The following is an 18,076-nucleotide window of genomic DNA, read 5'->3' as shown; positions in this document are numbered from 1 at the left end:
ATATTTAAATAAAACCTGTAACTTTAACTATTTTTGAGTTATTTAACAATGAATTCAATAGTCATTTAATGAGTGTGCTTTAAACAGGAGACGTGTTTAATAATAAAGACTATTAATAATTTATGCATGTATCTACTTTTTAATTAGGTTCTGTACTTGCACATCTGCTCTGCAAATCTGCTTCTGGGAATATCCAATGAGCACATTTGCACATTCTGAACATGTAATACAATCTAAGTAAGTATTTGTATGTAACCATGTAACTGTTTTGTTAAAGGTCCCATATTGTAGAAAGTGAGATTTCTGTGTCAGTGTACAAGAAATGTACACGGCCTGTATTCCGAAACTGTGCCTTTAAGTGAGCCCTTAGAAGGCTGTGATGTCACAACTATTCATTCACCGCCCTCAGTAAAGCCATCAGCATGGCCGTGGTTGTAAAAACAGGGCAGAGCTGATACAGAATCCCAGGTTTCTTGAACAATTAGTCAGATGTGATGTACTACAAACAAAACAATGACACGTCTTGAAAGCTTATGTCTTAAAGTAACATGCATGCTCTGAAATGTTTTTGCCATGCGGCAGTTAAAATTGCACAAGCGCTGCACAAAACTCAGAACAATGGTGCCAAGCCAAAGTAACCTGAACCAGAGACAAAGACACTTGGATGTATTATGTTACCTGCTAAACCGCTGTCAAAATCGGCTGACTCGGATGATGATCAAAAACTAGCAAGTTGACAACTAACACATCCAAACATGAACCAAGTGAGACAACGCAAGACATATACCTTAGCAAGCCAGCTAATATTACTCACTATTCAACAGGAACAAGTCCAGTTCTGCGTCTGTCTGAAGGCTTTTACTTAGCGAAGCTGTCGCTAACAACTCAAAGCCAATCTGAAATGTACTCTTGTCTCTTGCTCATTCACTGTGTCTTTCTCTGTTCTGAGCTTCCTCCATCAGTGTCTTGTTAGGTCTCTTCGCCTCTGTCATGATGTCCATAGAGGCTGCTGAGCCTGGTCCACTGCCCGCTCGCCCAGCTCTGGTTCAACTGAGCAGTTCTGCCCCTGACCTGTAAACCTCCTCCTCCAAGCGGTCCAAAGCTGCTGTGATAGTTGTCTAAACACCAGCACTCCCTGTGCTCCAAGCAGAGACAGCTAACAGAGCTAACTTGAAGCTACAGTGTGCACTAGTTACAGATTGCTTCCAGGAAACAGCAGTCGGAGGACATGGGAGGGAAAAGCAGACGATATTGTCTCCACAGAATATGATCCAGATTCACTGATAGCTGGTGCTGTGTGTGATGTACTGCCGTAAAGCGTTACACACTGTGATGCTACCTGCTCACTACATAGTGTAGAAACAAGCAAAATAGTGGGGTGAAGTGATTGACACAGAGACCAGTCACCCTATTAGAAGACACTAACAATAAATTTGACTTTGAAGCTGTTATTTTAAGGTAAAACAGTTATATAATGTTTCTTTAAAGAGACAGAGAGTGAATAGAGGTGCTGCAGCAATGGACAGTATGGGAACATTATGTGTTGTTGAAGGTTAAAGCATGTAAACACTATCTAGTAGTCACCCAAAATTATGAACCTGAAAATGAGCAACATGGGACCTTTAAAGGTTTGAAATGGCAAATAATTTCTTGCCAATAGGAACTTGAGCTTCATCCTCAGTATTTTCTATTTGTTGCATTGCTGCCTAGATGCTATTCTTTGTGGGGGTTGTAATGCAATTACATCCTTCCTCTCCACATGTCAATATATGACCTATAAGCAAACTGTACATAAATACACTATCATTCACCTGATTTGAATATGTACAGGATGGGTGATTGTTTTACCAAAAGACTTGGTCCTGGACATCCCCTTTGGTAGTGGTATGTGACCTCTCTCAATGCCTGGGTGAAGACCTCCATGTAGAGTCATTCCTTGTCTCTCAAAGAGTGACTGCAGCAGAACAAAACGAAGAAAAGTTTCAAACTGTAATACCAGGAATAAAGCAGCACAAAGCAGTGCATGCTTACATGTGAGCAGTGGTGGTACTGCTGTGTTGTCCAGGTGTTTTTGAGTATGTCTTTATTTGATAGATTGAGTTGAATGCATGCCAACAGAGAGGCATATGCAATCTGCCAGTGTGCTGTGTGTAGGTGCACTCACGCTGATCTCTGCTGGTGTTATTCTCCTGCTGGTGGGCCGTTGTTTGACAGTGGCTGCTCTGTAATCTGCCTCCGAGGGCTGAGAACGCAACATAGACTCCTGGGATGCCAACATCTCATCTAGTCTCTCTGTTGAGGAGGAAATGAGCCAGAACTAAATACTGAGACATAAGACCAGGGAAACGCTGTGTCATCATATCTGGCATTGCTAACACGAGAGAGAATACAAACTGTGATAAAAAAAAGCATCTCCAAAATGTAGCTATAAAAAAGCGAGGTCAGGCACTGTGGTATTGCACAAAATCATTGCACTATCTCAATACAAGCTTGCTGTGTTTCCTTGTTGACCACTAGGGAGTGAGCACTAAGGGCGGAAGGAGACAGAGAGAGATATAAAAAAAGAAGTGGAGAAAAGAGAGTCCATATATTTCAAGAGTTCTGCTCTTCTGATCTAAATCAAAGCTGCTTAAATTTACAGCAGTGATCAATCATCTTAATGACGTTCAGAGAGGTGTCAATTTCAGACTCACCTCCTCTTCTTCTCCGAGCAGAAGCTTGGTGGGAAAAAGATTGCGTCAGCAGAGGAGGGAAAATGACAAGAACAAGCCAACAGAAGAAGTGACTATTCTAAAAGTTAGGAGACACACCAAGTTTTAATGACAAAGGGAAGGCAGAAATGTGACAGAAAAGGAAGAAGAGAGTAAGGACTCTGCATGCCAGCTCTCTGGCACTCACCCAGTTCTTCTAGCTCAGCGGTCATGGACTTAGAGCGCAGTGTCAGGGTGGTACTGGGAGCTCTCTTGGGTGGTGGGGGAGCTGTGGAGAAAAGGCATGGTGTTGAGGATGAAGTTGAGGGGGCTGAAAATCCTTTGGCTTTGCGGCTCAGAGCCCTCCTGGCATCACCCAGACGGCCAGTCCATCCTGTCTTCACTTTAATCTTTTCAAATTCAGACGAACCGGACCCCTCGCACTTAGTCAGGACCTTGTTCAGGCTCCGGTTGGAGCCCAACTTCTTCATGGTATGTCCGATGGCTTGAAAAATTTGTCTGCTTTCAAAACTTTCAGTTTTTCAGTCTTTGCGCTGCAAGAATTCCTCTCTGTTGAGGAGCCCAGAGGCAGTAAATGTGTAGCTCAGTCCTCTCTGTGACATTCCTACCTCGCTGAAACCTCCCATTACACACCGAACAATAGAATTTGTCTACCACAATAGGCAGAATGAGTAAAATAAGTGTGGCAAGGAGAGGAAGGTCATCCATCTTACTTTTAATACGCTGCCTGTCTGGAATTTAGCAGGTGTGCATCAGACAGAAACGCACAGCCGGCTTACATACACATGCACATCCTCCCACATGCGGAACCACATGCAGATATGCAGACAAAACTCCCTGAGGGAGGACATAATGACATGTGGGCTGGCAGACGAAGAGATGACAGTAAATTCAACGGCTACGGAAAATGATGCGCTGCAGACTTTATAGCCCAAAGCCCATGGGAGCCTCCCAATCCCAGTATACACACAAGGCAACTGAGCTGTTATCGTCCCACTCAAACCAAATGTTAGCTCCAAATGCAAACTAAAGAGTTCGAGGTTTCAATAAAAGGCTTTAAATCAGGTTACAATAAACACTGTTATTAACACCAAAATAAAAATAATGTGGGTCAGGTATTAAAGCATGTTAAGTCTGCGGTAACAACGTATTGCAATGCAGTCAAACAGAGATCATAAAGCTACATACAACAGCAGTCCTTACATGCTATAACAAATTCAAGTTTCATTAAAATAGCCCCACAGTACAACTGGATCAGCTTACTCTATCTGAGATCGACCAACTAACACTCAATGCACCACTGTAGAGCGATAGATTTCTAAATCCCACAGATGCCCAAGTGCCTTACTAGAGCCTAACCATCCTGCTGTCGTCAGCCGCTGCAGATCTAGTGTACATACGCCATCCTGTGTACAGTCCATATCAAACATCTTCATTCCTTCACCGGTCTGCACATTCTGGTACAGTAGCAGTGAGCAGAGGAGATGGAGGAGGATGGAGAAAGAGAGAGAAACAGAGACAGAGGGAGAGAGAGAGAGATGCTTTTGCTGTAATGTAATGCTTAATTCAAACATGCAGTGTAGTCACCATGGCAACGGTGGCAGTAGTGAGGCCTCGCATGGTGCAGAGAATGTGTGTTTGCTTGCAAAATTTCTCTGTGTGAGTGTGTGTGTGTGAGCATGCGTCTGTGCAAAGGTGCGGCACAAGATGCAGAGCAAGTCCCGCTGGAGGAGCAGTGCGGCGGGAGAGGGTATTCAACACGGCTCAGGATGGAAGTTTGAAACAGGAAGAGAAGAATCCTGTTCTCCCTCATCTCTGAAACACTAAACACACTCCAGCTGTCTCTACACCATCTTTTCTTCGACTCAAAACAGGAAGCTTGACAAACACTGTCTTTTCAGTCTACCTCACTCCTTCTTCCGCCTACCGAATATCTGCGGTCTCAGCAGCTTAGACACAAGCAGCGATAAGCAAGCTTTAATGGAGGCAACAAGACAATGACTTGGGAACACAAAAAGAAATGGACATGAACCACTAAGGTAAAGGCACTCCAAATAAACTTATGTTATAGTTATGTCTACATATTTTCATGTAGTTCCAATACGTCTACCATGATGGTGTTACATTGCACAAAAACCTTAATATACTGAAAGGAACATAAAGGAACAGATTGACATTTTGGGAAATGTGCTTATTGGCTTTCTTGCTGAGAGTTACATGAGAATAACACACTCATATCTCTCTAAAGACCAGAAATAAAGGGAAACAATTAGGGAGCTTTAGAGGTGCTGAAAGGTGGATTATGTTACCATGATACAGCCAGGCTAGCTGGTTCCTTCTGTTTCTAGTCTTTGTGCTAAACTAAGCTAACCAACTGCTATCTGTAACTGCACATATAAGGGACAGAGATGAGAGAAGTATTGATGTAACTTTCTGCCAGAAAGTGAGGGAGTGTATTTCCCAAAATGTCAAGCTTTTTCTTATGACAAATGAGCAAACTGAAAACTCCAACAAAGGTACTAGGTTGGCTTTCATTTGGCTCCGATTTGTACTGGTCTGGAGTTGAAACTTGAAATTTAAAATAGAAAAAATAGATTTATTAACCCTTTAATGAATGACTCCACTAGACAGATATTTGGAAGCCATTTTTAACCATTTAAGGTGGAGTAGCATTTTCCAAACACCAGGTGGTGGATCCCCAAAGCCTTTTATTTATATATCTTTGTCATTTTGGATTATGGTATCATAAATTCAAAATGTCAGAGGGAAGATAAGATGTATCTGTAGTTACTATTATATCCTCCAATAAACCAGACAGGTAAAAATATTCTTCATCAAAATAAAATATTGGAAATACTCAAGAATTTAATTATATCTTCTATCTATCATTTTTTCTGTGACTGAAAATACATCTGTCAGCTCCGGTCGAAATTATGTGTCAAAGAGTTATTCCGCCTATTTAGATTCTGCCTTATTTTGTATGTTTTCTTTAAAATTATGATAAAATTTTCCTTGAAATAATTTTATTAAACAGCATTCAATCTTCGCCAGATTTGATATAAATAGAGGCCAAATAGGCAGAATATACCCTTTGGTATGGATGTATTTTCAGTCACAGAAACAAGATGGTCAAGAAAAATATTAAATAAAAGAATTTCTAACATCTCTTATTTAGTTGAAAGATATTGTTTTTACCTGTCTGATTTTCTGAGAGTGAAAGAACTTAACAGATATTCCTGAATCACTTTTTATACTGTTGATGCACGATGTCCACTGCAGTGGACCATTACGTAACTCCTTCAAAGTAACATATATATGTATGTATATATATATGTATGTGTGTGTATATATATATATGTGTATATGTATATATGTATATGTATATATATTCATGCATGAAAGGGTTAAAAGGAGACAATCATAAGGGAAGATACAAAGACAACAGCCGTGTGTGAGACAGAAAGATAGAGAAGAGTGTGTGATTAAGAGGGACCATAAGGCCCTGAGTAGCAGGATTTACTTGATACAGTATTTTCCCAATAAAACTGGGTCAAAGCCATTTATCACTGTCTCTGTATCTCAATAATTGCAAAGGAGGTGCACACAACATTCTATCACACACACGCACGCACACAATTGCAGTGTACACAGTCCTGAGGTCATAGTGCCAGGACTGTGTGGGAGCTGAGTAATGGCGAGCTGTGGTTGACATGGAAACCACATGAATCTACAGCAGGGAAATGTGGTAGAAATCATATTGACAATGGAAACGCATATCTGCCTAAGTCCTCTGTACATAAAACCACCTTTCATTACATACAGTTCTAAAATTCATTAGCAAATAACTTGTGAGAAATTACATGTGCCATGCTCAAATCCCTGAGCACACAATATACTTCTAATAAAGCCATTATCATATAATAAGCACATGAGTGAAGCAGCATTTCACATAGTGTGACATCATATGGATTTATGGAGCTATAAATTTAACATGTACTTTTCTTAAAGATAGGGAACAGAGGAGCTGTTACCTTTTTTGCGAACGACCTCCTCAGACTCAGGTTTACGTGTGACAGACACCACCTTCATCAGCAGCCTGTTGCCCCCTTGGCGGATCAAGGACACCACCTGCTTATGGCCCACCTTCACTACATTCACCCCGTTTACCTGAGAAAAAATGCACACAGAGACAGAATGAGACGTGTCGACATCAGTGTAACCTTGTTTTTATGGCCATGCAGCTGACATTAAAGCACCAAAGTTACCAAATTCTGGCAAGTCAGTATACGATACTTCACATGATCAAACTAAAAATCTTGCCTATTCTTTATTGAGCAGTATCTCATATTCATTTAAATATAGGCGTATCCTAACATACCTTCAGATATTAGCTGCAATTTTCAGAAAAGGTCTTTCTTTGCTGGCAAAGGAAAAACTGTGTCATATCTACAAATACACCTTACAGCTGTGCAGAATCCTGAAGTTGTTAGTTTTTGTTCTCTGTTCAAGGCCATCGGCAGTGTGTTCAGTAACGAGATGAACATAATTATGTAATTACAGATGAAGGAGAAACAAGTGAAGCGCTGTCCTTAATTACCTCAATGAGGAAGTCTCCTGTCCTCAGACCAGCCCTCCAGGCCACTCCTTCCACGTCCACAGACTCCAGGTACTGAAGGGCAGGGAACGCTGGGGTGGGGGTGAACTCTTCAATGGGCGTCTCAGCTGAAAGGAAACACAGAGCTAACAGAGTTAGGTGAAATCTATAGCTTCCTTTGATTCTTATTTGCTTTCCTAGTAAATGAGATTGCCTAAGACCACAAACAGTAAACGAAACTGGCTGAAAAGAATATTTCAGAAGAATATTTGGAAAATGTTGGCTGATGGTTTTGGCAATTTTAATTTCCTGGGAGGCAATGATAAGTTTTAAAAAACTTCTCTTTTTTTTGTTGACTAAAGATGTCAAAGTATATTCGGGAGAAATAGGAGCAACCCTGAGTAGATGTACTGCTGATACATATTGTACAGCTGCATACAATCACATGCTCACACTTACTGAACTTCATGCATATGTCAAGAAAATAGACACACGCACACACGGACGCACGAACACACACACACACACACACACACAGTACACAAGCACAATTTGTTAAGTGAGTGTGCTACCACAAACTCCATTTAATCCTGGAACGAATCCAGCTAAATCACTGACACATGAGACTTCTCAGAGGACCAGTAAGTGAACTACACTGTGTGTTTGTGTATTTGTGTGTGTGTGTGTGTGTGAGAGAGTGTGTGTCTTTAAGGGTGCTGTGGAGTAAAAGACAGAGTGAGTAAAAGAGAGCGGGGTGGGCCAAGATCCGTGGTAGTGAGTGATGGAGCAGTAAAGCACATTCAGACTCCCGGCAAGGTGCCTGAGAGGGGTTGCCATGGTAACCAGCATGAGGAGGGAGAGCTGGCACGTGCATGAGTAAAATGAATTTGTGGCGATGGAGATGAGTGGAGAGGAGATTTCTGTTGGAAAATGCGGAAAGGTATGAAGGCGATAGCGCAAAAATGTATCGTGAGAGGATAATGGACGGGAAGGACGTGAAGGCAGGTGGAGGAGAGTGGAGAGGAACAAAAGCAAGGAGACACAGAGCAGAGATGAGAGAAATAAGACAGGAGGGGAGAGAGGAGTGTGTCTCTACTAAAGCTGAACGCCATGTGTGGGGAACAGATGGGACAGCTAGCCGACAGCTCAGCCAAGGATGACGCCACCAAAGGGGCTACATACACACACACACACACACACACTCACGCTCACGCTCACACACAGGAGCCTGAGTGCATCTGAGTATACAAGCTGAGTGTTGACTGAAGCTGGTCCTGTTGTTGACTCACACAGTAACAATACAGACTGAGCTGCACTCCCTGACTCAGATCAACAAACTGTTTCTCACATCAAAACTCTCATACGTTGAAAACAAGGGCCTAGTGAACGTGGATGTTTTGGCATAGGTGTGTGTGTGTGTTTGTGTGTGATTGTATCTCACCTTTGGCTCCCCGCAGGACAAAGCCAAACCCCTCATTTTCTTTCTTCTGTAAAACAGCATTTTTCTCCTCTATGATATAGTCACTGTGAAGGAGAGAGCAGAGGGACAGCAGGTATGAATCCACCAGCATCCTCACACATAGAGAGGAGCATGAGAGAGGGGCGAGAGGGAGGGCAGGAGAGTAAAGAGGGTCGGTCGGGTGGGGGATGACAAGTGGGAGGTGACTGAGGCACACACACACAAACACACACGCACACACACACACACACACACACACACACACACACACACACACACACACACACACCTGTACTGTACTTCCTTTCCCGTTAACCAATCAAGATAAAAGCCAAGCAAGCAACCACAGCTCAGGATTCCCGGGGGTTATATAAGTATTTTGAGAGAGAGACACACACACAGAGAGTCCTCGTGATTGAAGTATCTTTGGGATAAAACCTAAGCGTGAATCAATCTTCTTGCTGATCTCTCAGATGAGACTGCAACTGTGAAGGGGGTGGAGGGCTTCTGCTAAAGAAACTGACAGAGATGACTCAGATGCAATATTATCCCCTAACTAATGACAGAGGGAATAGGAGGCAACAGTAAGTGAGCAGTTCATCACTGCCTGATTTTTCCTGAGTGTTGAGGGGTGGAGGTTTTTAGATGGTGTTAACCTGTGGGGCTCTGCACACATTTAAATGCTATTTTTGTTAAAGCAACACATTTGTGTCCAAAGCCTGTGAGCCAAAAGCAAAGCAGAATTAGTAAGGCAGTTTTTAGCAGCAAAGCGAACGTCAGCATGAGGGCTGCATGTGAGTGCAAAAAAATATTCAGGCCACCCGTCCTTCTCTTTGAAACTGGGAACATTCAGCCAAATATGAATCTTAAAAGCTTCACTCTAATTTCATTGTGGTGTAGATTAGGTTTAGGTTGATTTAAACATTTTCAAACTGGTTTGATATAAAGCCTAAGTGCGGACCAGCCTGGTAATACCAAATGTTAACACACAACCCATTAATGAGAGTGTGGCAGCACCAGAGTCCATCAGGGCAACTGCAACACATCATGTTTTCATCTCTCACAACAAGAATTCAACTTAGCTTGTCTTCTTCTTCTAAAGTTTATTGTCAAAATGATAAATAAAATAAGACTTCAAGTGAGTGACACTGGAGAAAAGATGGCAGACATTTCAAGTAGTCATGTATGTGAATCTAGCAAGTCAATGACTTTTCCACAACATGTTCCAAAAAATGTTTCACAATAAAAGCCTTGTTAAGAAATGAAGGATTTCTGTCCACTGAAATGCTAGAGGGCTTTTAATTTGAAACGGATACAGGAAGTGTTAAACTTGTATTACGAGCGTAATGCAATAGTAGTAGTATAGTGGCATTGTGTATAGAACTCTCAGTTTTTGTACATCATATCAAGACATAAGCAGTGCACCACCTGTGGAGCTGAGCTAATTGGCTATCCCAGGCAGATTAAGTCGGTTGGCACAGAATCAAACCAGTTGAAGATTGTACACCGGACCGGCAAAACCGGAAACCCACCCGACACTAGTGTAGATGAACGAAGGTAGATGAACTAAAAGACATTTAAAAACAAATCTAATGCAGAACATTTTTAAAGTAAAATAATTTAATAAAGGTGCCGCACCTTCAGCGCAGATGTCGATTACCTTATATGCCTTAGCTTAGACTTGATGTGCACAACAACAAAGAATTTGCAGCGTTACTTGCATCTCCCATCCTTTTCACACCACACTTTGAACGGGGAGACTCCTGCTTGTTTACAGCCTGAACACCTCTACAAAAAGCCAAGAGTTTTGCCATTTTCAACATCATCAGTCATCCTACCGCACAGCTAAGGCAGATGTAGAGGGCTAGTGTTCAGGTTGCAACTCAGTAGGCGGCTGCAGTCTCCATTAGCTTAGTTACACTTCACTCTCTCAGACTTACCAAGGGAACACAGAGCCCCTGCTGCTGGAGCCAGGAGACCCGTAACAAACCTTTCTGCAGAAGGGAGGTCAAAGGTCTGGTTTTATAAAAAGCTATCCATCCACTTTTGCACCAATTATTATGCACAAAACACTGTGTTGGGTAAGCATCACTAAGATGCTGTTGCAATCCAAAAACCCTTTTATACACTACGCTTTCATCTCTGCTCTACGCCCCAAAATGCTGCATTAAAGCGATATGCTCACTGTCCTTGTTCAGAATCTCTATCTGCCTACATAACTCGATAAAGAAAAACTCACAATTTGAAATGGTAAATGTTTCCTCAAAATGATCCTGTCCTTTGACATTTGTGATTTTCTAATATCCCTCAGATCTCAGTTCAGATATCCATCTAAGAATTTGGATATCGCCCTGTGCTTTTTGCTGCCATGTGCAAATGGTATTTTATTCAGACATTCATATGTTGCATTGGCATCTTAAAATCTTATAGTAACCTACTGTGGTTTTGTCTGGAAAGCAACAAGAAATGTACTATGTTTTCTATTTCAAATGCCTCATGTATCACAAGCCAGTGCGATGCTAATTCTACAAACCTGGAGCTTTGGTAAAACCTAGAATGCAAGAACTTGACATTTTATGAAAGGCTGAGAAAGTGGGTGGGAACAATGCTTATTCAGACTAGCACCGTGTCTCCAAGTGACACTCTGTGGCATCAATGTGGGAATTTGCATCATAACAAAACAGCACATAGCTTTCTACTCCACTCTCAGCTAACAAATCTGACTTAAAAGAGAGGGAGCACTGACGCTATCTACACAGTTAATGTTGGCTTGAGACAGGAATGGCAAAAAAAGAGAAAGATATGGAGACTGAGGGAAAAAATAAAAATATTATTAGGAAAATAGAACATTAAACGGATTTAATAAGAACATCCTGGCAGCAAATCATAACAATGTAAATTATAAAACCATATATGCATGTTCAGTATATATTATGCATGTGTATGTACAGTGCGCAGTGTGTAGACACCCACACAAACAGACAAAACCAAACTAACAAATATGGAATCCAGATTCATGTGCATTTTACAATATGAACTGAGTGCATTGGCAGCCTTATGCCTTTAGATGGCAGCAACTTCATAGCCAACACCTTGTCACATGGACTTTATTACCCCTGTTCAGGTAAAGAAGGAGTCTGATATGACCACTATAGTTGGTGCAGTACAGTATACACTAAAATGCGCTAGCTAGGAGGAAGAGGCTGTACCTGTATGAGGTGAAGTTGTCGTAGGATCCCACAGTGTAGTGTCTGAACAGTCTCTTTGTGCGGTCCTCCCGAGTCTCTGTAAAACACATTAAATACATTTAATCAGACAATCCAGTACTTACTTATACTTCTGCATTAATATTCCCCCCTTATATCGCATGCTGGCATCAAGGACTGACACATCTGGAAAGCTTTTGAAAATATAAAAATACATAAATGTTTTCACATTGGGTTGAAGCTGTTTATTAGAGTTTCAGAGTCCATTAGTCACCTGATTTTGGGATTAGGTAGAATAGTTAAATTTTAAAAATGAAGATAATACTTGGAAATATAAAACACTTTTTTTTTTATTAACCAAGAACCTTGGTAAATAAAAATCACACACACAGAATGGTAAATTGTAAAACCATCACATTTCAATAAAATCTTTGTTATGACTTCATATCAGAGACACTCTTGCAATTACTCACATATCCTTCAAGGCTGAAATTTCCTATTGCAGCTTCTTCAAGGCAAGGTCACCTACATTTGTCAGAGTGTGTGCTGGTTTTATATATTTGTTGCAGATTTCAGTGAATTTTGAGTGAATTTAGAACAACTTTCGAGGAATACAGTGCTTAAATATGATTTAGGAAGGACACACTTTACTTTTGGAATCATCTTCAGTTCAGACGTTTTAATCAATCAATAAAAATCCAAAAATGTCACTGCTGTTTCTGGCTCAGCTCTAAGCATGTTTGTATAAAAATGCGAGCAAAAAATTAATTCAGTTAGCACAGAGAGGATATGAGCTACCACAGAGAGATAATTGTCGTTAACATGCTTCATTTATCATAACCTATCAGAGGTTTAATTGTTCCATGGCATTTTTGTTTTTTGAAAATTTTTGAAAACGAGCAAATTCACAAGAAAGGGAACCATGTTGAGCTCAACCATTATAGTGTGTGTGTGTGAACAGTATGTGTGTGTGGTTCCTGTCAGCATGTGGGTGTATTTATCCTATGGGAGTGCTGATAGAGATCGATGCCCCCTCTCCATCCCAATAATACACACTGTACCTCCACTAAACAGCAATCTGCTGACTTCACACCCCAAGACCCTTTCAGGCCATACAGAAACTCTTAATTGGGCAAAGCTGTGAGAGTGAGGGGCATCCTGGCGGTGATGTGAGAAACACGGCATTAAGAAGCCACGAGCCTGGCTTGTAACCTTGGTCCCCTGCTCCATTTTTCCTGTCACTATTTGCTGTCTGCTATCTAATAAAGGCAATACATCAAGCTGTGTGAGACACCCTGTATATGTGTGTGTATGAGAAGACATGTAAAGAGCAAAAAGGGAAAAGAGATCAAAGCAAGCGAGCAGACTTGAGGAGGCCGGCATCCTGAGATCCACTTTAGCCTGTCCATCTGACTGTGTGTCTGAGTGACAGACTGTCAGCTGAGAACAACGTGAAGCTCTGATAACTGCCTCCACCGACACTTGGTGACACATAAGAAGAAGAAGAATAGAATAAAATAAAATAAAACAAAATAAAAAAAAGAATTTAGCAGCGTCTGAACAATCATCCTCTGCTCTTCCTCTTGCTCATACTATAGAATCAATTACTGCTCTCTCCGCCTACACAAATAACCCACAGAAAGCAACAAGTTCATGACTGTTCTCTGAGGGTGGACAAAAGTATTTCTGAAGAAATTACAAACTCCACTGGACTTTTATTTGTTCATCTGAATTTTCTTTATGGAAATCCTAAGCATTTTTCCTTTTGGCACCCAGTTCGCGGGACTGGGTTTATAGGTGTTTGTTGGCAAGGAGGGTAATGATGTTATGGCAACATTGTAAGCAGCAGATAAGTGTTGCCACCTTTCCTTCCATCCAATCGGACTGTTTCTTTGCTTTCTCTGATGCCAAAAGGAAGTCCAGTCAATTATTTTTGAATTTGTTTTGACATCTTACAACCTGGATGACTACACAGACATGAATTGTGCAAAAACACAAACTGAAATAGAGGCAGAAAAGGCAGGTGGAGGGAAAGTAAGGACATGAAAATTAAGTTTGACATTTCCTTGCAAAAACATGAAATAAACTTGAATTGTAGATTAATCAAGAGTGTGTTGGCGTACCAAAGAATGAGATGTGTAATTATGAATGACACTGAGTGGGTGTTTTGTGAGGTTATCAGAAAGACGGGGGAAAGAAAAGTGTAGTGAGGCTGGTTGTTATCTTGTCTGGGTTAGAAGGTTACTGTACGTCCAGTCTTGGGAGGAAAGATGTGGCCTTTTGTTAGCACTGGTTGTCAAAGGAGTGATGAGATAAAAAGGCGATATTTGGGGAGAAAGTTGTAGATGAGTCAGCACTCATCTTCTTCTCCTGCACATTTACAGCACATGCTCATTCAGCCTCAACACTTCATCAAAAAGCCTGAGCGTCAAGAAAAAGAAAATCTGCTAAACGCTGAATAAATTGGGGAGTTGGTGAGTGTGAATGTGTACAATGACAGTATTTTGTGTGTCTGAGCAGTGTATGCATTTGTGTATGTACAATACGTGTGTGTGCCTGTGTGCACACCATGTGATACCAGATGCAGTGTAAGAGTGTGAAATGCAGCTCATTCATCACAGCTGTCATCTATTTTGTACAGCCCAGGAGCATCTGATAGCAGAGATAACCTAAACTCCACTTCCATCTATCACACACACACACACACACACACACACACACGCACACACGCAAACACACACACAGGGGTTGGAGACATGACAAAAGGGCATCTTGTGTAGATAAAAGCTGTTTCATAAGTTAACATGGGGGGGGGGGGGGCTGTTGTAATTTTTATGCTTTTAGTTTGATTTCGACTGCAGTAGTCTGAGGTTTAGCCCCAGATGCAAATTAAACAAAGAGTATCTTCTGATCTCCAGCAGAGCAACAACAACTGGGCTGTCAGAGGGGCTGATAAGTGCTCAGAGAACAAAGAAAAACTTGAACTCGCTGGATGTTACTCAGTGAACCATTCATTAAACAGTCATGTTAAAATAAGCCATATTACCGATACCAAACGATTACCCTATTTGGAGATATTATCAATGTCCAGATGAAACATTTTTGTTCTCTTTTGTAACACATAATGCTGAACAGTTTATTCAGAGGAACAAAATATAAAGTAATACCAAGAAATACCAACAAAAAAAAAGTACAGAGCAGTAGCAAAATATCTAAAAGAAGAAAATAAAGAAATAGCAAACTTAAACGGCATAGCACATAGTGAACACATAGAAAGAAGAAGAAGAAGAGAGGAAGTTAATTTCCCTCTGTGAACACCATGAGGGACGACTTGCCTGTGAGTGCGCATTAGGAGGTGGCCTCACAATGTGGTTTAATAAGAGAGATCTGAAGAGAGTGGCATTTTCATTAGACTGTAGATGCTGCATCTGGTGACTGAAACACAGATGGCTGTAGTGGCATCCTTAGAAAAAAAAAAAAAAAGCTGGGACATTAGATTTAAAGGGAAAAATTTGGTCAAAGTAGAAGTTTTATGTTGAGCTGCTTGCTGATGGACAGACAGATAGATACTATAGGTACGACGGACACAAGAGACAGAATTATCATATCTAGAGTTCCCCCGTCACTATCACAGACTGATATGACAAAACAGCATTCAGCACTCACTTCTACACTGAAGCTCATTAAAGATTTTAGGTTTCCTGTTCAAAACACCTTAGTTGGTCTTTCCTGGGAGGAATTCTCAGCTGCGAAGGAGGTGATGAATTTCACATTTCTGATGACAGCAAACAGTTCATATGAAAAAATGTTCTCAAAGTTCTCAAAAATACTTTAACCCCCAAACTGTACTCAGCTAAAGTACTTTCTTACATTTATTTGCTGTATTTGCACTTGCTGTCACATTAAACTCCAGTTCACTGATTTACTCTGAATGTTCCTCTGATCAGAAAGTCTTAGTCCTGCAGTGTTAGCTTTTTTTTTTAGCTCGATTAGCTGCTAGCTGCCTTAGCCAAACACATGACTCTGCTGCCCATTGGCTGCTAACAGCTAACTAGCGCCACTCACACAATTTCAACAGAGATTGGTTGATCATAATGTAGCATTATCAGGCAAAAAATAGGTGGTGTCCCTTGTCATTATTGAGTTTACTGTGTCATATTTTTCATAGGCCTTGTGCTGTGAGTAGCCAGCCGATGATAGAAATTATAGGAGCAGCATGAAAAGAAGTGCTCTGATGTAGTTACAGTCAGTTTGTCGTTTGCTAAGCAGCAGTTACATTTGTACAACAATCCTGTTCCGGAGGCGTCCCAGGGAAGATTTCTGTTCGGCCCACATTTTCCCATGGGACGACGGGAGGCCGTTAGTCTTAAGCTCTGCTACTAGAACCGTGTAAATCACGCTGCATTAAACTGCTAAGCTTTGAAAGCACCAATGATCATGTCAATACCTTAAAGCATCGATAAAAGCTTCAGCCCAAAATGTGTTTAGAGCACTTTCTCCTCCCAGTAGAAGGTCATATTTTTCTCTTCAGTAACACATTGCAATAAGTCTAGCTGTTCAGTGTCTTTTGCACATATTTTTCTTTTAATGACAAAAAAATGTTAAATTATTGTTTAACTTAAAAAAAGATTGTATTTCTCCAGAATTTACCAACAGCACTGATTTTTCACCAACTTTCAGAGATGAACGCTCTGCGTCTGCCTGATCTACAGACTTAATGTGGTATTGATTGCAAGGTTTTTTCTCTATGTGTTATGAGGAATTACTCATCCATAAAAATGTGAGAATACTGTAAGCTGTTTGTTCTTGCTGCTGATAGCTGTGAACACAGTGTGTTATAATCGAGACAAAAGCATATTTAGCACATCAAGCTATATGTCATGCTGCAACAGTTCTGCTCTCTCTGCCACTCTGTTAAACCTGCTACTTCACTGTAAATGTCCCTGTCTTAGCCCACAGTGCTTCTCCATTATGGACAGATTGTAACAACTTCACTGTCCTTGTCTGAAGGACACAAGAGCCACGCCACATACACACAGATGCACGGAAACACCTACCAACACAGGCACACACACTGTCTCTGAACCCTGCTGAATGAGAATTAACCTATGCTGTTTTACCACTGATAAGAGCTGCAGACAAACATGCGCACACACACTCACACAAACACACACGCTTATCAAGGCAGCCTCATTGACTTTTTAATTCTTTTCCTCCACACCCCCACTCATCCCTTCTTTCCTTTTCTCCTTCTCTCCCTCTGCCTCCTCATTCATGTGGTGCACGTTATAACCCTCTAAACCAGGTGGGTAGAAGACTAAGCAGGGGGTGTAGTAAACTCTGAGGGCTCCCTACACCTTGAATACTAAAACAGCGTTTAAATTAATCACAACAATGCCAGACTCACCGATGTATCAACTTCCCAAGAGCAACACAGCCTGTGAGGGGATGCTTGTGGCAAAAGAAAAATAAAGAACCATCCTCTCTTTCTTTCTCTTTTGTGCTGTCACACAATCTGCCTGACTTTCCACAGATCCAACAGGGAGTTGCTGTACCGTGCAGATGGATACAAGGCTAACCCACTTCCAAAGAGCACAGAGGACAGAGCAACATCTTCATTATCGTTTTCATTTTCCTGTGTCTACTCCTGATTTTCTATTCCTCTACCAAACGATTCTCAAGTCAGACTTTAAAGGAAAGGTGAATTCTTTATTCCTGGACAAAATTAGCCATGCTCAGAAGGACAGTGTGATAGAAAGGACACTGAAGGAAAAGACGACACAGTACAAAAGAAGAACTTAAAGGAGGCTCTGTATCAATTTAATCTTTATATTCTAATATTCAACATCAAAGGTGACTTAAGTAGTATGAGCACATGCTTTTGATATGGGCTTCATGCTCTAGTAAATCTTTTCATCAAGCCATTGGTGTGCATACATGGACATAATAAGGAGAGTATAGGGTGGCTTAATTAACTGTAAAGTGGAGGGTGTCGGAACAAAAAGAGTAAGATGACAAAGAAAAACTGAAAGACGGAGGACAGGTTGAATAGGAGACTGAACTACAGTACAGCAGAGTGAGGGAGAGCAGTACATGACAACAGACT

General features: G+C 41.1%; 1 protein-coding gene across 1 annotated transcript in view; it reads right to left on the bottom strand.

Moving 5' to 3' along the window:
- shank3a (SH3 and multiple ankyrin repeat domains 3a) overlaps window positions 1-18,076 on the bottom strand; it is a 195,123-nt gene that overhangs the window by 11,522 nt on the left and 165,525 nt on the right. Inside the window, exons 16-22 of the mRNA XM_073471272.1 lie at window positions 11,974-12,049; window positions 8,747-8,829; window positions 7,309-7,433; window positions 6,743-6,878; window positions 2,899-2,979; window positions 2,165-2,292; window positions 1,849-1,954 (exon numbers count right to left, since the gene is read on the bottom strand). Coding sequence (XP_073327373.1) covers window positions 1,849-1,954; window positions 2,165-2,292; window positions 2,899-2,979; window positions 6,743-6,878; window positions 7,309-7,433; window positions 8,747-8,829; window positions 11,974-12,049 — 735 coding nt within the window. The remainder of the gene's footprint in view (window positions 1-1,848; window positions 1,955-2,164; window positions 2,293-2,898; window positions 2,980-6,742; window positions 6,879-7,308; window positions 7,434-8,746; window positions 8,830-11,973; window positions 12,050-18,076) is intronic.

Source organism: Pagrus major, chromosome 8 (genome assembly GCF_040436345.1).
Source record: "Pagrus major chromosome 8, Pma_NU_1.0".
NCBI lineage: Eukaryota > Metazoa > Chordata > Actinopteri > Spariformes > Sparidae > Pagrus > Pagrus major.
The sequence above is the reverse complement of the archived record's forward strand: the minus strand, read 5'-3'. Positions and strand labels throughout refer to the sequence as shown.